This window comes from Anarhichas minor, unplaced genomic scaffold (assembly GCF_050575085.1).
Source record: "Anarhichas minor isolate MPS153535 unplaced genomic scaffold, ASM5057508v1 ptg000012l, whole genome shotgun sequence".
Taxonomy (NCBI): domain Eukaryota; kingdom Metazoa; phylum Chordata; class Actinopteri; order Perciformes; family Anarhichadidae; genus Anarhichas; species Anarhichas minor.
Genome location: NW_027466458.1, coordinates 1,315,871 through 1,337,167, shown reverse-complemented (window position 1 = coordinate 1,337,167; position 21,297 = coordinate 1,315,871). Strand labels below are relative to the sequence as shown.

The window sequence follows — 21,297 nt, the reverse complement described above, 5'->3', positions numbered from 1 at the left end:
TTGCATTTGTTTAATGGAGCCTGATGGAGGTCATTTTAAAATGTGTAAGATTGTGAAACAACAGCTATGGATTAACATGTCTTAAATTGAATTCCGTTTTCATTTATTCATTATGCCTTATGTTTATTTATTTAACATATGTGTGTGTATGTTTGTTGTTTTTTCACTCTTTTCCTTTGCTCATCAGTTTTGCTGCTCTTATGTTAGTTTTTAATTCACTATTCTTTATAAAGTGAATACAATGCACAGATTAAATTGCTTTGCAAAAAGTAAAAAAAAAAAATATAGCAAGTAAGTATGTAATCTAATACTAATGTTAACACTACTACAACTGGCGAGAGTGTTTTGGTGCCCATGGGAATTTATTTTTATGATAGGGCTAATTATATTGTCTGAGTGTCTCTTTCTCACTGTCTTTGTCAGCCATCGAGCTGCACTGGTTCCCCACAACCCGGCCTGAGGGGGATCTGTGATCAGCTCCGGAAAACCTCTGGAGGAGGACAGTGAGGCTCCTAATCAGAGATGGAGAAAAAAAAGACATGGGGAAGGAGAAAGCGATTGGAGGAGAGAGAGAGAGAGAGAGAGAGAGAGAGAGAGAGAGAGAGAGAGAGCCCCAGGGAAAGACGCACTTCCCTACTGCACACATTAGACATTCAGCGAAAACCTTCACAGATCAATGTGACGTGCAACTTAATTGATTATGGCATACAACCAGCCACTTTATTACTATCTTAAGAACGTAGTTGAGTCAAGATGTGCAGGGTAGTGTAAAAATTCCAGCATCCAACGTCAACCTATACTTATATTTATTATTCATGTAACATACATCAGCATAAAGACATTGGAGAAAACAAATGTGCAGTTCATGCATGCATGGAAGCGGTAGTCCATGTCCTGAAATGCCTAAGCAAGCAGCTAATGATTTCATTTGATGGGGGGGGGGGGGGGGGGGGGGCACAGGACAGCAGGACAACAGACGCAGAAAACAGGATGAGAGAGAGAGAAAAAGAATAAAGCAAGCCTATGAAGAAGTGTGACGAACAGAGAAAAAAACTAAACGGAGCGTAGGATTCCTGCTCACTCTGGCAAACATATCTCTTATTAAAACAGTCTTTTGTGCTCCATTTTTATTCACGGCCCGAGGCTCCAGAAACTTAAATATACCTGAACTCACTCGGGAGGGATTCTGGGGTCGGTGGGGAGTCGAATACTGACCCAGGGTTGTAATGATCCCCTTCTCCTACTTGGCAAAGATGGTCTCTTGTGTACAAACTGCAGCACTGACTGACTTGCCCAAAATGTTTCTTTCGCCTCTCTGTTTTCCCCGCAATCCTGGGAATAGTCAGCACTGACCCTCCCCGTTTCCCCTCTCCCGTCTGTCTCTGTCTGTCTGTGGCTGACCCTCAGGTGGTGCTGAAGAATGCCCACATGGCAGTGGGTTCGCTCACCATCAACGAGGAGAGGTCCGAGGTCATTGACTTCTCTGTGCCTTTCATTGAGACGGGGATCAGTGTCATGGTCTCCCGTAGCAACGGCACCGTGTCCCCCTCCGCCTTCCTTGGTGAGGACGCGGGCACCTGGTGCTTTTGGCAGATGTACAACACAGTCGAGAACACTTACACGCACACACACACATACTCAGATATCGAATAATAAATGCACAATCACGCACGAGTACAAGTGTTTTTTCACAAAACAAAGACGCTGTTTAATTGTGTTGATTGGTTTGTTCCAGCAGCACGAAACCTAACAAGTTACATGGTGACATAAAATGCAGATGAAAGTGTATTTTTCTGTGAACATCACTAAATCCCGAAATGCACATACTTGTACGTCAACATTATCTTGTGAAAGCGCTACGGTTGAGCTGTTCTTGACCTTTGGAAACTAATCTCACCACAAGGTGCGTTCAGTGGCTGTTCTGGAGCTTTCAACTGTATCGCACACACAAGTCGTCATGGAATAATCGACGTTCAAAATCCCCATTGTTCTGACCACTTTCAAGGCGTCTCCGTGCATTAGTAGTGTCTTAGCGTTGTCATCCTTAAGATTTCAGTCCTGGTTGATATGGCGACACTTGTTGTTGCCGCGGGAACAGCAAGTGTGGTATGATACTACAGGTCCCACAATTCTCGTTGAGCGGCTATTTTTTTTTCAGGTCAGTCAGTTATTGTACGTTTTCCAACATGTCACGAGAAAGGTGACGTCATGTTTTGCACACAACAGCAGGGCACAGAAGCGCTGGCTACCTGAGGAGATGGAGGTGTCACAGCTCACTGCGGCTTCACCTGCTTTTTCCATTACTCCCAGGAAGATATAAAGTAGACCCTAAAAGTGTTTCGAAGACATATTTATGATGAACTGTCGCTGTCCGCCCTTTGATATACAATTTTAATGTGAACCAGCAGCAGGAGTATATTACTAGAGCTCTGTTAGAGTGGACAGTAAAACAGTGAGGCTGTTACCAATTTAATGAGAAAAAGTGCACAACATTTTTTTCAAATTGGAACATTTACTTTTCCATCCGCGGATGAAGATTGTGCGCTAGAACTGAAAGCTCCAGAGCAAGCTACTAAATGGACCTTGTAGTGAGATTGTATTGTTAACTGCAGTACTATGGTGATTGTCACTGATTGGTCTGTGTGTGAAAATTGCAAAGCAGGGTGCGAGTGGTGGGAAATGTGCACCACTTCAATGAGTACATCTGTCCATTCACACATACCAAGCTCCCTCTCAGTTTGTCTCTTGAGAAGTGCTTGTTACTGTTCACACAAACACAGGCACAATCCATCACTGTGCAACAATGAGCACACAGTCTGAATACAAGTAATCATGTTGATACCAGGGGGGGATTTTTTATCATTTTCTTTAATTTGGTTTAATCAACTTCCTGTCTCTGTCTTTCCACAACCCTCCCTCATGCCCGTTTCCACTTCCTCTGCTTCCCCCTCACCCCCTCTCTCTCTCGCTCCCTCTCTGTGTTTCAGAGCCCTTCAGCGCTGATGTCTGGGTGATGATGTTTGTGATGTTGCTGATGGTGTCGGCCGTGTCTGTGTTTGTGTTTGAGTACTTCAGCCCTGTGGGTTACAATCGCTGCCTGGCAGATGGACGAGGTGAGAGGATTGCGCGCACACACACACACACACACACACACACATGCTCAGACACACACACCATCAGACCCAGTCAACGCATGCTCCAAAAAAGTGACAATGAGGTTAATTATCAGGCGACCTCACGTGCCGAAATGAAGACTTCGTTGGCAGGTTTCGTTACCTTGAATGTAGCATTCAAACAAAGCCCCTTGTGTGCTAAATTACTTGACAATCCCCTCTGAATGAGCGTGATTGGATCGCTTTCTACTCGAAGCCGTGGAGTACTTATCTCCATCTACAGTCACTTGAGCTCTTTCACTAATGACAAGGATCATTGACAAGAGCCCGATAGGTGATCCGAAAGTATTCTTAGCGTCACAGTGTGAACAAAGACTCCTCTGTTCTTGCATTGCGTCTTTTTTTTGTTTATTGTGCCGTTCTCAAATATGACACACCGTTGTTACACACATCGAGGGTTGTAAAACCGGTGAGGACACTTAAGTAGATCTATTACCATACATTGAAAATATGTGTCAGGTTCAATGGTGTCTGACAGTATGGAATAACACTGCGCTGTTGAATCAAATTCGGTTCCAGCAGGCCATTCAAATCAATTTGCCCCTCAAAATCGATGGTTCAGATTCAATCTATTTTTTCTCCAGGTTTTATACACCCAGCTCTGTTTGACTCTCAGGATTGCATTAGGCTGCTACAACGGCAGCCACTCAACATAAAATCAGAGATGTGATTTATGGCTGCTCACAGCCTTTTTCTTTTTTTAAATCAAGGACCAGAGGGGAGAAGAGTAATGGTGTTTGGTTTGGAGTTATGTTAGTGTTTTCTGACTGTCTTCTGTCAACAGTGTATAGTGTGTGTGGTTTAATCGCCAGGTTATGTAAGGCTGTTGTCCTTTACCTGCTCCAGCTGTAGCATAATTGTAGCCTGCTGCGTGCCCATCTACCCCCCTCCCCCTTTTCTCTCTCTGCCTCCCTGTCTGTGATGCCACAGAGCTACAGTAGGTAGTGCTTCTATCCTGTTACCTTGTCATGCTGCCATCGCGGTAGGTGGATCAGAGGTAGTCTGCATCAGTGGGTTGTCACGGCAGAGGCTGGAAGAGCCCATGTGGATCCTGCGATCACTGACAAACTAAAGGATGAGAATAAATCCAGTCTTTGTCGCCGCCGTCCATCAAGTGCATCCCACTACGGCGGTCACGAGCAAATGCAGATGAAGTGAAGTAGCACCTGGGATCTGTCAAACTGCTCTCTTATCTTTCTTTGCACCCCTCCCTCCTCTTTCCATGTCTCTCCCAGAACCCGGCGGCCCCTCTTTCACCATCGGTAAGGCCGTCTGGCTGCTTTGGGGTCTGGTTTTCAACAACTCCGTCCCCGTGCAGAATCCCAAAGGGACCACCAGTAAGATCATGGTGTCGGTGTGGGCCTTCTTCGCTGTCATCTTCCTTGCCTCCTACACTGCCAACCTGGCTGCCTTCATGATCCAGGAGGAGTACGTCGACCAGGTGTCGGGCCTGTCGGATAAAAAGGTGTGAATCTAAGGCAATGTGTGGGGCCGTGTGGCGGGGGAGCGGGTGTGTGAAAGACCGTAACGTAGGGTGTTGTGAGACCGAGTGTGGACGGTTTTTGGAGTTTGTGTGAGTAGATGAGAGTCTGTTAGCGGGATCACGAATTAGGGCTGCCACTAAAGATTTATTTTCGCTTTTTATTATGTATTTTATTTGACCTTTTATTTATACAGATTATGAGTCATTTTTTTTGTTCATCATACAATTTAATGATGGTCATGAATGCATATGTTCAGTATGACCACTATCTGTTGCTCAAGCTGTTTCACAATGCCAACTAGTTTTCATGCACTTTACATCGCAACACGTGTTTTTCAGGAGATTCCTGGGCAGCCAGTCTGCCTGCTGTAACTCATAATTTATATAAAAAAGTGAGCTGTTCCACAATCTTTTCAGGAGTCCCCCTAGCTAGAAGTTCCCCTCCTGGGGGATCACTGGTTTGGTCAAAAAAACTAAATGTAAAAAGTACCCATCACACGTCCATGGTGATTGTTTTCAAATTGCCTGTTTTGCCTAATGCTACGTTCACACCAAAACGCGTCGCGTTACTCGTGGTAGTTTACTCGCGGTAGTTTACTCGCGGGACCATTTGTGGTTATTCGCGTCATTTGCGCTAGACGCGCCGTAGAGGAGGAGTGGCTTATCTATTTCATCGAGCTGTATTCGCTGTGTCTAGCAAGCAACACGTCGGCTGTTTACTACAGCTGTATGAACACAAAATAAACAGATTTGACTGTAATTTAATTGCAATAAACTGACAAAAAAACAAATAACTACAGAATGACCGGTTTGTAAAAAGTCTGAATTCATGTTTTGTTTGTTCTCTCCACAAGACGACAAGCAAATAACTTCTAAAATACTTGTTTTCTCAATGGAGCTATCTGGTGCTAGGTTATGCTAACATTGTAGCAGCTCCATCAACACTCAAAAACGTCATATAGGCATAAATACGGCAGCGTTGTTTTCATTGTTTGTACCATATGGTTTATACACATACATTTACACACAGTTTAATTTGGTCTCTACTAATATCAGGTATCGTAGAGCTCTGGGTGAACATACGGCTACAATCTTTTTCCTCGGTAGTTTCAGATTTAACAACGCCAGGACATCAGTGATGACAGGAGGACAATCTCCACGCTGATAGGCTTTGGCGACACAGCGTCACGTTTGTAATCTACTTGCGCGAAAAATTTGCATCATGTTTGGTGTGAACGCACCATAACCCTCAATTTACAAAGATATAAAACAAAGAAAAGCAGCAAATCCTCCAATTTTAAAAGCTGTAACCAGCAAATGTTTGTCATGTTTGCTTAATAGATAGCTTCAATGATTAAACGATTATCAACATTGTTGTTGATTGACTGAGCGTCTTGAATTGATTTTCTATGAATTGGGCCTTAAATTTTATTTATCAACTAAATTAGAGCTGAAACAATTTGTTGACCAATCAATTAGTCGAACAACAGAAATCAAATCAGCAACATTTTTGAGCAAATCTTTATCAATTTAAAAGCACTTTCAAGCAAAAACGTCAAAATGTGAATTACTTATTGTGAGGATCTGCTGCTTTTCTTCTCTTTCTGTCTTGTCTTTGTCTTACGTGATCGGAATTTGTTATGGGTGTAGGACTGTTCAGACAAACTTGTCACCTTGGGCCTTAGAAATAATGATATTTGTCAGTTTTTCCAACATTTTATAAACCAAATGATTAATCCAGAAATTCAGTAATCAGTCATGTAGATATTCATCAGTTGCAGCCCTACACTAATCATCTGAATGGAGGATCTTTATTGTTGATCTTGATCTGGTGTATTGTACATGTTTGTCTGTCTATTGGGCTCAACTCAAAGCATTTCATTAATAAGTTTCCTGTTTCTGTTTGACAAAACAGTTCCAGAACCCTAATGAATTCTCGCCCCCGTTCCGGTTTGGCACGGTGCCCAACGGGAGCACAGAGCGCAACATCCGCAACAACTACCGGGACATGCATCAATACATGACCAGCTTCCACCAGAAGAATGTAGACGAGGCACTGTACAGTCTGAAGTCCGGGTGAGGATGGGGGGGGGGAGGATGGAGAGACAGATGATGGGGGTGATGTGAGGAGGGAGGGAGTTGAAAGGATCCCAGCAGGGAGAAAAGAGACGAGCGCGATGGAGCTGTGAGGTCCTGTGCTGATGCAATACAGAGAAAAGATGATGAAGGAGTGAGGAGAGGGAGACAGAAGGAAGAGGGAGCATTCTGGGTGATGTTCGTGGGCAGCCAGCGGAGCTGTGTATCAGCCACCGGCACCCAGAATAGCAGCGTAGCCCGTGGTTGCAGTGAAAGCCCCGTCTCTTCCTTTCCTTTTCACTCTTTCTCTCTCCCTGTCCTCCAATGTGTTTATCAGCCGCCGCTTAAAGGATTAAGAATGCAAAGTGTTGATGTACCTGTGGTGTTTGGTGAGAGTTTGAGCTGAATGACCACAGAGGCCTGTAAGCGCACCGAGGCACCGTTAGATGGTAGTTTGTCGCCAAGCTGGAGGTTATTTTGTCAATTTACCCATGACTTAATTTACCCATGATCTGGATAGATCTGAATCAAGTAGAATACAAGGAAAAGGTTTCAGCTCAGACAGTATGTTACAGTATTTGTGAAATGGTCAATTTAGTTATTAGGCCCTATATTGACTTTCCGGTATATTATGTGAGTTTGAATTCAAAGTGAAATATCTCATAACATGCACAATCGCTTTTCCTAAACATTTTCCCGAGCAATGTTTTGACTGATTACAATTTATTTTATGGACCCATGAATTTCTAATAATTTCCTTCTAAGTTTCCTTGAAATAACTATGCAATTTGTCATTAATTATAGCTGAAATAGAGAGAGAGAGAGAGTTCACAGTTTTGATTAATTAATTCCAATTAAATGCTAAGCCAGCGTTTCCTAGAGTGTTTTAATCAGAGCACAGTAGGTCGCCTGAACAGGCAGAAATGTGCACATGCAATTCAACATTAATGGAGAGTGCAGTCTCCTATAAATATTTACTTGGGTTGACATGGAGCGGTTCCTACATTACATGGAAATTACTCCTGAAATCAACAACTGTTTTTAAACTTAACACACCTAACTAACTGATACAACAGTCTAAATCTACTCTATAATTAGTGCCAAATTACGAAGCGCTTCGGGACACTTTCCAGAAATGTTAAGGAAACAACAAAACACTTTTACAATGTCAAAATGTTCTTCTAACCCACTTTCCTTCTGTGGCGCTCTGCAGCAAACTGGATGCCTTCATCTACGACGCGGCGGTGCTGAACTACATGGCGGGCAGAGACGAGGGCTGTAAGCTGGTCACCATCGGGAGCGGCAAGGTGTTCGCCTCCACCGGCTACGGCATCGCCATCCAGAAGGGCTCGGGCTGGAAACGAGCCGTGGATCTGGCCATCCTCATGCTGTTTGGAGATGGTAAGGGACTTGGAATAACATTTCTTTATTTCAATGAAGAGGCCTTGTAAATATCATCATACTGAAGCAATAATGGTGGCATTTCTACTTGGCTTTATATCTGTTGCTTTTGATGAAACAACAACAGATAATCAGGTCTTATAGCTGCTGTTGTCGATTGCCACTTTAATGTAGAAATACACACACAATCACTCATATGCATATTGTTTTGGGGATAATGTTTCAAATGGTGTACTATTTGTATTGTAATATCCTCACAGTGAATATCCCACAGACAAATGGCCTAAACTTCGTGACACCTTCTCAGAGGTGTAACGTTTTAACAACAATATTACAGGACAACCAAATGAACTTCCCTTCAGAGTTGAATCACTGCTACAGATTTCAATAAACAAGACGCAGCGATCATTAAGGTGGAGAATCTCAAAATGAAGTTATGCTCTCATCAGTGTATTAAAGTTGGAGACGGGAAGTCGTGGAAGCAGCTGTGAGGAGGCTGTGACTCAGAAGGTGGTCGGTGTTTGTCATGGTAACAAGCCAAGAACCTGCTGGTGGATCCCGGCATTCGATGAGACCTCCTGAGCCAGACTGGCACAGTTCAGTCCTCAATCAACAGTGATGTAGCGGCAGGCCTGAGAGGCTGCAGCTGCTGCAGCTGGAGAAGTGAAAGCTTGAGTGTGGAACTTTGTTTGGTGATTTAGGAGGTTCTGGCAGCACATACTACATTATTTTGAGTAACCTGGTAATGATTTCTGTAAAGAGACATTGCTGTTGAGTTTTTTTTAGATGTATCTTTTTGGGGGGGGGGGGGGGCGATTTAAGCACCACAAGCCGGGTGCCATATAGTCCCATTATATTTGAGAGAAGGCCGACATCTCAACAGCCACTATATCCAACACCAGGCAACTCACACCAAAACAATCTAGACTGATAAATAGCACTACAGGTAAGAGGATGAATACGAGTTTTTAATTTTGGGGTGCACTGTCCCTTTAACTGAAGGTAGGTAGAAGGAGCTCTGTGAATGCTGTTGGGCTGTTGTAATTGTTTTATTTCTTATCAGTGTCACATGGACTGTCAGTCTTATTCATCCAACAGGGGACACCTTAAATATTTGTGTGAGAGCTTTCTGGTATTAACAATGTTTACAATCCCTTTTGTCTACCAGCTTGACATATTCAAAGTAAAATCCCTCTCTGATTTAGACGAGTATAGGTTTCTAAGATGTTCTCTCTGATAGCTTGTAAGCTACATTAGAAGGATCAGACATAAAGGCCGCAAAGCTCAGCTTATGATTTTGAAAAGTGCGTAAATAATTTAAACCCTTTACCAACTCCAGTGGCTGCTTAGTGATGTGCAGGGAGCTCAGTAGGCTGCCCTGAGTGTTCATAACAAGCACACGTGTCTTTGTAGAAATTATTAGTGAAGCACCGTTTCACCAGCTGATTAATTCACTGATTTGAATGATGAGTCCGTGTCCCATCGCTGGACTTCAAGGAGAAAGCAGCCCTTATGACACCGCGTGTGCCGCAGAGCAACGCTCTCAGTTTGTAGGTCGGCTTTTTGTTTTTGAGCCCCAGCTGTTGTTGTGTGTTTTGTGTGGTGACCGAAAGAAGTCGGCAGGGTGACGGGGAGAGAATGACGAGCGCAGTGATCCACAAGGACCTCTGTATCAAGCTGCTGCTCTGTCATGATGAGAGGATTGAGCCAGTTGGGGTGGTTTGTGTGTATTGGTTAGGATGCCTTATTCGGCCCCTCTGTTTGAACTGGTTCCGCTCCCAAATGACGCGGAGGTCGGGGCTGATGCAGGATGCACTGCAGGGACATTTCCCATCAGTATGGACGGATATTGAGACAATAGACCTTCAGGTACAAATATACCCCTCCTGCCTATAACAACACCTACATGTTGGTTGTAAATTGAACACTGCAACTGAACTTGATGAAGTGAGCCTGTTTAAACACGTTCTGAAGCTCCTGGTCCACATAGTGTTCTCACTACAATGGGACATCACAGGAAACCATCAATCTGTAATGCACGTTTTAGTTTCTTAGAGCCAGTTATTCTGCTGTGAAACGTATTGAAATTGTGCGTTTTAGTTCCAAGAAGTCCTTCTCGATTCATGGACACCAGTGAAGACAGTCGAGCAACCCAGTTGTATTTCTTGAATAGGTTTTAATGCGTTTGAGGGCTGAAAATGTCCACTCGACAGAGGCAGCAGATATTGGGACTGTCACCGCCCAACATATCACGCTAGCCCACTGACCAATCACGTATGGCTAGGCCAGCTAGCAGGCTCTGGCACGTCAAAGAATACGCCCAACATGTCAAACTAAAGATCTGATTGGTTGAAGACTATGCCAATCAACAATATCGTCCCCATTCAGTTAAACTGCAAAGGGATGCAGTTTGAAATCTAAATGGATAAAAGCTCTACTTAAAACAAGCTGCACTGGAAGCAGAGCAACTGAGGAAGACAGTAGCTGTGCAATGAGAAAATAAGCTAATGGGGAAAAAAACTATAATGCATGTGTATTTATGAAAAATTATAAAATTATAAAATAGCTATAACTTTGTAATTCTGTCTAGGCCAGCAGAGAAGGCTTTGCTGGCCCTGACGGCCCACCACTGATAGACAATGAGCTACAAACACAACACTTGTAGAACTATCACTATAGGTGAATATACAAACACACAACCTTAGACTATAATGTTTCAGTTGAAATATTATTATCGTATATAGTATATATATATATTAGTATCGTAATCCTGCTTTATAAGATGCATAGCTGTATAGTAAGTATAATAATACAACAACAAAATCACAACTGACAGTATAACATGCTTAAACAAATAATGAATAAATATAGAAATAAGCTTCATGAAAAAGAAAAGATTGTTCCTGATGTGAATCGTTGCCTTTGAAGAGTCCACCTACAGGAGCACTCCACCTCCAGAGACAGTATGTGCTCCACCACCTGCCAGACCATATATTGTACAGCACGTTGACACACACACACACACACACACACACACAAATACATGTTTTTCTCCAGTGTGCTACCACCTTCCATCCGGCTGTGTTATGGATGACGGGGTCAGTGCAGAGGGAACATTCACCTCGGATCAGATCTTTAGGAAGCAAACCGACCCAGACCTCGACATATGCTGCTGAGTGATGTACGCTCAGATGGCAGTCTGGACATGTATGCATGTGACTGTGTGCACGCTTAAATATCAGACAAACGTGTCCGCGCAAATTTTCCAAATGGAAGTAAAGTCTTATTGTACTGTCGACACGAGGCCAACGCGTCAGACATTAACTCTCATCACTTCATGCAGACTGTTCAGCTGTCAGCACTCATGCGACGCTCCAGGTTAAGAGATCAGACTCATCGATGTTTGCTCCCATCTGTCACGTCCTGTTAGAGTCCAGGTATGAACATGATGTAAGTCTTAGGCGCAGAGGGAAAAGGATCAGCGATGGCCTACTAACAGGAAACCGAGTGCCTCTTCATCTGAGCAGGATCAGGAGGGAGGTGGGAGAAATGTTGACGGTGGAGGAGGAGGAGGAGGAGGAGGATGGCAAAGATGATGAATACGGATGGAGGGAGGACTAGAATGCAGGGAATCATTACGAAAATAAAGATTTCAATTACTTTATAGATTCTGCTCTTTTATCCGGTTCTTAATCAATTGCTGTCGTGATTCAATTTTGGTTCACACAGAGTGTGGAGTGTGCATCCAGGAGGTGTTCATCCTGCCCGTATGGCATTGTCATTGAAAACATGCGGGCTGATATGAAGAATCAATGGTTCGACTGCTGTCAAGAATGGGACACTGGTTCTAAATGGGAACCAATTTTCAGTTTCCAATTTTGACATGCAGTTATCACTAATACATTTAGCTATGACACATCGAAATAGACATTTTAGTAAATCGGCTTACTCGCTTTCTTTGCGGGTGTCCGATGAGAAGATTTCTACCACTATCATGTCTGTGCATTAAGTACGGAGCCGGAGGCAGCAGGCAATTAGCTTAGCTAGCTTAGCGGACTGGAAGCCAGGGGGGACCAGTACCAGCACCTCTAAAGCTAATTTATTAACATGTATTCCGTTTCTTTAATCTGTACACAAACAGAAATGTAAAAATTAAACTGTGTGGTGATGTGGGGAGTTATTTGCTTGGCAAAAAAAACACTAGAGGCAGTGACTTCCTCTAGTCGCCACAGTGAGGTTGCCAGGTTTGCTGCCATTGTACAGAGACCTATACTAAAAGCTGTGCTCTACAACTGCGTCTGGCAACCTGCGCTACAGCCCGAGACACTTCACAGAAGAGCCCTTTGGATGGAAAAACTGTTTGTCAAGAAATAGTTCCAGCATGTAACTTCCCCTAAAAAACAAAGTTGTTGGTTGTATATCTCACGCTTTTGGTTTAAATTAATAAGATGTAAAATGTTGATTGCTGAGCTTTATTTTTTTTTCAGCTGTGGACATAGCTAGGCTAGTAGTTTACCCCCTGGTCCCAGCCTTTATGCTAAGCTAAGCTAATAGCCTCCTGGCTCCTGCTTTGTAGTTAATACACAGACGTAACAGGGGAATCGATCTTCTCATCCAACTCAGAGAAAGAAAATGAAAGAGTGTAAATAATTGTATATTTATTTCATGAATAAAATACATTAAACGAAATACTTTTCTCATTCTTTCCAGATTTAATATGTTTTTGACTACTTTCTGTTCGGCGCTCATCAGCATGTTAACTAATCTGCCACTTATCACTGCACTTTCTTTTCTCTCAGTGAGGTTCAATCTGGTAAGAAAGTCTGACTGAAAAGTAGTGAACAGCTGTCTGAGACGAACACACATCCATTCACAAAACAGTGTTTGGCAAGCAGTGGGAAAATACATACCCCCCTTGATCTCCAACAGACACACACAACAGTCCATTGGTGCAGATCAAACAAATCTCTCTGGACGTGTCCTCTCCCCTCAGCAGTCCCCCCAGGTATGTGGAAGTGAGGGGGAGACATATTTGGGCGGAAGCGCTCGTCACATGACCACACGCACTTCCTCCCCGAGGACTGTCGAGTCCCAGCAGGCGGTTGTGTTTTGTTTTTTTCCCCTCCCCACAACAAGGAAGGGATAGCCTTCCATAAGCAATCCTTAATGAGGATGATCCTCAGGGGGACGTTCAGTCAAAATAATGCAACTTGACATTTGTTGCACGTACATGAGACCTGAGCTGTTTTTGGCATCGACTTCCCATCCCCCCCAAAGAAATGTGCCCTCTCTTTTTGTACTCGCACTTAAATGTTCAGACACCTATGGGCGAACTCACTGAAGCGCAACATGAACACTGACGCCTCGATACAGTAACCTGTGTGTGTGTGTGTGTCTCCCTCTCCTTCCTCCAGGTGATATGGAGGAGTTTGAGGCCCTGTGGCTGACGGGCATTTGCCACAACGAGAAGAACGAGGTGATGAGCAGCCAGCTGGATGTGGACAACATGGCGGGGGTCTTCTACATGCTCGGCGCCGCCATGATCCTGTCGCTGATCACCTTCATCTGTGAACATTGGTTCTACTGGCAGCTGCGCTTCTGCTTCATGGGCATGTGCACGGGGCAACCCGGGGCCACCTTCTCCATTAGCAGGGTGAGTGTGCTCGTGTTTTATTTTAGGTCTGACCTTTGTCTCCCCCCCTCGACAGAAAGATCAAGAGAGGGGTTGTTTTCAAACCGCTGGCTTTCGGTTGAGGTGTATCGAGTCAGTCTGCGGGATGCGATGACTCAGCTGACTTAATCTGTGACTTTTTTTAGCCCAGGCAGTAGTTAAACAGCAAAACACAAGTCAACAGCATCCTGTGCTGTACGCTAAAAAGATATCTTCGCTTGTCTAAATTCTACAGAAATTCAACATTTTCAATTTGTATAAAACACTGCAAGTCAAAGGGAGCACAACATTACAGCAATATAGTCAGCAGCAGTTCACTTTTATTAAAATAACCAGCACTATTTTTTTTTTTTAAATGTCATCTGAATAATAAAGGTTTATGATGGATATTTCTATATTTAGAATTATAGGTTTGTCCTGAAAAAACAAATCATAATTCTGGAGTTGTTAAATATGAGCACTCTTTACAGAAACGTAACACGAGTAACTGGTGAAATCTGTGAGGTTTGTGGTGCAAATGACTGCTGCTACTGGCTTACAGTGGACTCATGACAAATATATGTTAAAGTTGAAGGTTTACTTAAAGTTAAGGTGTCAGTATGATCAAAACTCACAAGTTCATAAGATGTGACGGCTGAAGGCAAAATGTTTATAGCTCTTAGGAACGGCCACACATTCGAAGGCGGGATGATAAGGCAGCCGTGATAGAGAGGGGGACGAGATATGATAAGCGCACATTTTCAATCTCATCAAATGCATCGTTTTTTTAACACAGGAAAAGTAATTAGGCACAAAATGAAAAAAAAAGAGAGAGCCCAACCTTGATGTCGTAACTTTCCTCACACCTGGCCAATCGCTGCATGAAGCGGCCGTGATTGTCAGGTTTGTTGATTTCGGAAAGTCCAACAAGCATCCAGTTCAAGCATATGGGCAACTTCTACTCAGTTCATGGAGGTCAAGAGAGAACACTTAGCATGTGAATAACTTACCAAACTAACAAATGACAGGCAACTATTTAGCCTCTTCACTTATTAAGGACAGTGGAAAACAAATGTGTCGCCTGGATCGCCAACAGCACACACGAAGCAGTTACAACCAGCGTTATGAAGACCAAGGCTTTTGATTTGCTGAATGACAGCGAGACAGCTGATGACAACCGGCATCAGCAAGCCTCCATCACTGAATCCTCAGGCCCTGAAAGGGTTAACAAAGCCTGCAATCTTTGAGAAAAGTCCACCATTTATCGGGTTAACAAGCACGGTTACGACTCTGCTCAGATGAGTCACTTAATAAGGTGCCTCTCAGAGTTATTGAAGCAGGCTGCTTGGGGTTCATATAAATAATCACTTGAGGCGTAATTAATTTGCATAATGTTGCCTTTTAAGGAGGGGGGAGAGGGGGGTGTTGTTGTTGCATACAAATTGTCTCAGTCATTATTTGTCTGAGAAAAGGACACCGGTGTTTATGTGTTTGGTGTTTTCTAATTGTAATGTCGTCTGGTTAACACCTACTCAGACTAACCTGAAAGCACTTCATAAATAGATCTGGCCTTGAGCACTTCAGGAACATGCCGTTTCCTTTTCTTTTCTTTTTTGTTAAATTGGCAGGAATCTCCCACTGTCTTTGGTAATGCAAAACATAAGCACTGTTTTGTGCATGGTAGCTTTACGATTCACCCTAAGCTCCGACACGTTTGAGACGGATTTTACAACATCCATTTTGAGTGCATACACCGATTCAAGAGGTGCTTCTACAGCCTGATATCTTTTATGCATTTCCACGCCTGGTTTAACACTCGAGTTGGGTGCGAGGAAGAAAAAATATTAAAGATAGTGCGGCATTGAAGAAAACTGTTTTCTAATACAGTATATAGAAAGTGTAAGGACGGACAAGTGATGAGAGCACAAAGGGCTAATAAAATACAGAGGAAGAAAAAGAGATCAGTCAGCCAGAGTCATGATAAAGAATAAAATGGGTAGCGGGACAAAGGCGGAGTAGAAAAGGATAGACACAGTGGTGTGCAAGGAACCTCTGTTCTATTACCTTTTCACGGCAGCTGTAGTAGCTATAGATGTAGAGAGATAAAGACAGACAATCCCATTGGATTGGCTGCCGCTCACCGGAGCACCCGGAAACGGAGATAAAACAGACACAAAGAGAGAACGGAGGCATAAAAGAAGAGCAGGGACGACGATTCACATTCATGAATGTGGCTCGGCGACGGGGAAAGTGACTAAGAGACAGACAGAAACTGTTTCTGACAAGTTGACGCCTTTGAGGAAAGTTGGCCCGCGTGCTGGCTGGTGGGTAGTGTGTCCTCGACCTTTCGGATTTGGCTGTCGCCTCGACCACAGATCCCCTCGGCCCCCATTTAAACACGCTTGTTTGACTTCGCTCGCGAAAGGCTTTCCCCTCTCTCGAAAATCCTGCTCCAACCGACAAACCAAAACAAACGTACACACTGATGGATTATGACATTTTAAAAAGACGATTGGTGTCTTAATATCGTAAGAAAATCAGATTTACTCTTGCAAAGTGATTCATTTCCTTGACAATTTTTTCTTTTTATGAAAGGAAAATTAGGCAAAAGTCAGTGGCACCAGGGTCAGCTGAATTAAAATTACATTGATTAAAGCTATTGATCGGTGGTCAGAACCATGAGCTTACAGCAACCCTTGTGTTATCAATCAGGGCTTTGATCTGCTCCCTCGGTTCCCTTCAATCTGAGGTGGAGGGCTGAGCAGCAGCTGTGAACGTCCGCGCTGTTCCCCCGAGAAAAGTCACTTATGAACTCAGCCCCTATTACTGTTTAATAGTGTGTAAACAAGAGGGTGGTCAGAGAAAACATGGCAATGCATTAGTCTCTCTCCGCCCCTGTTTGCCTCTCTCTCTCTCTCTCATTCTGTTTATGTGTCTGCCGTTTGACTTCCTCTCTCTAACATTAAACCCCCTTTGGTTCTCGACTCCTTACTACCGCCTCACATTTTACTGGTCTTTGCTTCTCCCTTGGGCATCGTACCTCACCACTCTCACTCTTATTCTTTCTCCTTCCCATGGCCTGTCTCACCCTCTCTTCCTCTCTCCACCTCCCTTTTTTTCTTCTTCTAATCTTCACACTCCAGGGTATCTGGAGCTGCATCCACGGGGTACAAATTGAGGAAAACAAGTCCACCATAGACTCGCCCTCGGCCACCATGAAGAAGAACATGAACAACACCCACTCCAACATCCTGCGCTTGCTCCGCACTGCCAAGGACATGACCGCCGTCCCGGGCATTAACGGCTCGCCGCACGCCGCCCTGGAGTACAGCCACAGCGGCCGTGACTCGGCCATCTACGATATCCAGGAGCACCGGCGCAGCTTGGTGGGCCACCCCGTCGACTGCAAGTCAGCTCCTCCCTACCTGCCAGAGGACAACATGTTCAGTGACTACATCAGCGAGGTGGAGAGGACTTTTGGTAACTTGCCCCTGAAGGACAGCAACCTGTACCAGGACCATTACCTGCACCACCACCCGGCCTCGGCTCTGGGTATGTCCGGCCCCCCGCCTAACAGGCCGCGTAGCTTAGGCAGCACTAGCTCGTTGGAGGGGGGCATGTTCGATTGCGACAGTTTAGGGGGAGGGGTAGCGCCCATCTTCACCACCCAGCCCCGCCCCTCCATGACTCACAGGAATACCAATAAGTTTGACCTGATTGCTGGCCACACCCCTGCGGATTCCAGCCAGGGTGGGTTCAAGGGAAACAATGTATACGGCAGGTTTTCTTTCAAAGGAGGTGCATCCAGCACGGGGCTCATCGGGGGTCATGACAGGTACTGTGGTGGGCGCGGGGGAGGCTCAGGGGGGGACGATGGGAACATTCGCTCGGATGTCTCGGATATCTCCACGCACACTGTCACCTACGGCAACCTGGAAGGCAACAACAAGCGGCGTAAGCAGTACAGGGACAGCCTGAAAAAGAGGCCAGCTTCGGCCAAGTGCCGACGGGAGCAGGACGAGATAGAGCTGAGCGGCCTCAGGAGGAGAGCCCACCACCACACCGTCCACCACCACTTCTCCCACGGGCCCCTGGCACACCGCACGGTCTCACCTCCCCTGGAGCGGAAGAGGGGAGGCGGAGGGGGTAATTCTTCACCTTACTTGTTCCGCAAAGACAAAGAGAACCTGAGGGATTTCTATGCGGACCAGTTCCGCTCCAAGGAGGGCAAGGCCAAGTGGGAGCAAGAGGGTGGAAGTGGAGGAAGCGGCGTGGGCGGTGGTAGTGGTGGTGGTATCTGTAAAAGCTTAGTACCTGTGGAAGACTTCCTCAAAGGTAAAGGCAAGAAGCCAGAGTGTAAAGGTGGGCTCGGCTCAGTGTCGGCAGGGCAGCAGGCCCACACCTGCTGGGAGAAGGGAGTTTCTGGGCTGGGAGGTGGGGGCATAGCAGGGGGCGACTGGGAGTGTCGTAACTCCCACAATGTGTGTCACCACGGTGGAGGCGTGGGAGGAGGCGGCGCTTGCCAGGCTAGCGGGGTTGGCGGTAGCAGCAGTCGCCCCAGCTCCGCTAGCTGCAAGCGCTGTGACTCGTGTAAGATCCCGCCGAGCAACCTTTACAACATCAGCGAGGATAACAACATGGTGTTCGCCGGAGTGAAGAGTAGCCTAGGACCCAGCAAAGCACAAACTCAGGCACAGGCGCAGCGCAGGAAACTAGGGCCGGGCGGGAGGGTGTTAAGGAGGCAGCACTCGTATGACACGTTTGTGGACCTGCAGCGGGAGGGGGCGGGCCGCATGGGAGGGGGCGGCGGGGGGAAGTTGCGGAGTGTGAGCTTGAAAGACAAAGACCGCTTCATGGAGGGCCCCAGCCCTTACGCTCACATGTTTGAGAGGTACGCAGGGGAAAGAGAGTCTTCCATGTTTGGGGGAGTAGGCGGGGATAGGGCAAAGGGAGGCTCCTCCTTCAGTTTGTTCCGCGGAGGCGAAGGTGGGTTGCATCAGCGGTCCGTAGGGGAGAGAGACAGAGATAGAGCTATGATGGGAGGTGGTGGTGGTGATGGTGGCAGTGGTGGTAGCAGCAGAGGGGCCGGGACTTACTCCTTGTCTAAATCTCTCTACCCAGATAAGGTGAACCAGAACCCCTTCATCCCAACCTTCGGCGACGACCAGTGTCTATTACACGGCGCCAAACCGTACTACGTCAAAAAGCCACAGACGCAGCAGCAGCAGCAGCTTCTCAACAACAGCCGAGGAGGAGGGGACTTCCACGGCTCCATGGGAACGACTTCCTATTTGCCCGTGTCCGCCACAGCTGGGGTGATGTCCAATGTGGCCCCTAGGTTCCCCAAAGATCTGTGTCTGAGCGGGGTTGGGGGGCCCATGGGGAACCACCACGGGGCCAGCAAGCCACTGCTGGTGGGCAGGGACACATTAGGTCTGGGGCCGGGACAGAGATCCTTCAACGGTGCCAGCAATGGACACGTTTATGAAAAGCTCTCCAGCATTGAGTCAGACGTCTGAGGGTGATGACGGAGGAAGAGAGAGAGAGAGAGGGAGAAGATGAAGTGGGCGAAGAAAAGGGGCGAGAGAAACATACAGATGCTGATGACCTCTCAGTGCGGCGAGAACGAGGAGACACAATGCTGTGTGTGTCGTTCTCGACGAATTTGGACGATGCACAGAGGCCACTGCAGGCTAAGCTGTGAAGTCTGGCGGGAGACAAGTTCTAAATGAGGAAAGAGGATTCTGGTGCTGCTCCGACGCTCAGAGAAAGATAGGCAGGGAGGGAAGGAAGGGGGGGGGAGTGAAATCAAATCTCCAGTCTCTGCTCTCTGCACACGCTCATCGTCTTTCCCTCCCTCCTGCAGTTCCTTAACACCAAAACAAACATTTTGTTTAACAACGGAAATACAATCATGAATGAGAAATCAACGCTTCTGTTGAAGTAACAGGGTAAACTAATAATAATTGTATTGATAATGTTAATAATATTATTGAATATTATTCCAGTGTTTAACGATGATCGGTTTTGGATTGTTTAGTTTTTTTCTTTCTTTCAATTTTATTGATTTAAATAGTTCATGTTACATATTTGTATGATGTTAATTCTTTCTTAGCTTACCAATATTACAGGAGACCATGTCGTTCGATCTATTTTCGGGGGTTCCTGTACTTTGGACTCTTCTTTGCTATTAATTCTTCATGTTTGATTTTTTTTTTTTTACTTTTCTTACTCTTGAGTGCTGTGAAGTGTATGTGAAAGGCATGACTTGCTGAGTACATTCTATGTACTTATAAATTTGCAAAGAAGGTCTCCTTTTTTTTCAGCTACTGAAGCAACATCATCATACTGATTTGCTGTTTCCCCTCCGTTTTTCTCTGCTCGGCAGTACCAAATGGGTCTCACATTTTGAGCTGGATGTGCCTTAAAGGATTGTTACAGATTTTCTACACACGGGATCTGCTCTGTTGGCAGACAGATCCACCTGCAAACAACTAGTCTAATTGATCAGAGTGTGAAAACACACCTGAAGAAGTCTGACGAGGGCAGAGTTTCACGAGCATGGCAGACTTTTAGGCATTTAACAGACGTTGTAATACAAAGCTGCCGTAGAGGAAGCTGAAATTCTTAAGTAGATCCCCAACAACCAATAGCAGGTTTACAAGGGTTGCAAGAAGTGTAAAAATGACATGTAGGAGGGATAGCTGCTGGACTTTCTTGTAGTTGCCATGATGTTCAGCCAAGAAATAGTCCACACAATGTGTCACTTCTTTTTACAGATTAAAGAAAAAACAAGCTACAACGTGTTAATTAGTGAGCTGTAGAGTGCTGGTTGGCAGATTTTCTTATCTTTGGACACAGCCGGGCGAGCTGCTATCCCTCCGTTTCCAGTCTTTGTGCTAAGCTAAGCTAACTGGCCTCTGGTCCATTTAAGATCTGACAGTGGTATCTCAACAAGAAAATAAAGCCTATTTTCCCAAGTTGTCAGACTATTTCATCCACTAGGACAAGAGAACCTTGATAATATTAATCAGTCCCTTTCATCATTTCTTCTGCCAACGGAACATAAAGAATAATTTCCATATGTACTGTTACCTTGATTTCTAACCCCCCACCGGACCATAATCTGTTTCACATGCTGAGATTTTGGTGAAGGAAGGAATTTTGCCCTCAAGTCCTCCGAAGGTCCTGTGTGGATTGTGTCAGCGGCAGACGTTTGAGGAGAAAACAGAAGGAAGAGGAAGGCAGGAGCAAGTAGGTGGTACATTTAGTGAAAGCATCGCCTTTGTTACTACATCAGACACACGGGTCATCTCTGCTCTTAACACTGCACAGAGACAACAAACACAACTTGTGTTTAGTTTCAATCACAAAAAATATATATTGGTCACAATATCTATTCCACATATCCAGTTATATACTGTCACCTGACTTTTAGTCCAAGCTAAATTTGAATACCTAAGCACAATCTGACTGAATGGGTCGAATATATTTAGTTTGTTGTACATCCCAGT

At 45.2% G+C, this 21,297-nt stretch overlaps 1 protein-coding gene across 1 annotated transcript in view; it reads left to right on the top strand.

Moving 5' to 3' along the window:
- The window catches only part of grin2bb (glutamate receptor, ionotropic, N-methyl D-aspartate 2B, genome duplicate b), a 71,053-nt gene extending 50,323 nt beyond the window's left edge, over nucleotides 1-20,730 (top strand). The window contains exons 9-15 of the mRNA XM_076090830.1: nucleotides 1,408-1,561; nucleotides 2,988-3,113; nucleotides 4,409-4,638; nucleotides 6,572-6,732; nucleotides 7,946-8,133; nucleotides 13,548-13,786; nucleotides 16,927-20,730. Of these exons, the coding sequence (XP_075946945.1) occupies nucleotides 1,408-1,561; nucleotides 2,988-3,113; nucleotides 4,409-4,638; nucleotides 6,572-6,732; nucleotides 7,946-8,133; nucleotides 13,548-13,786; nucleotides 16,927-19,302 (3,474 nt within the window). The 3' untranslated portion in view covers nucleotides 19,303-20,730. The remainder of the gene's footprint in view (nucleotides 1-1,407; nucleotides 1,562-2,987; nucleotides 3,114-4,408; nucleotides 4,639-6,571; nucleotides 6,733-7,945; nucleotides 8,134-13,547; nucleotides 13,787-16,926) is intronic.
- The last annotated feature ends 567 nt before the right edge of the window (nucleotides 20,731-21,297 follow it).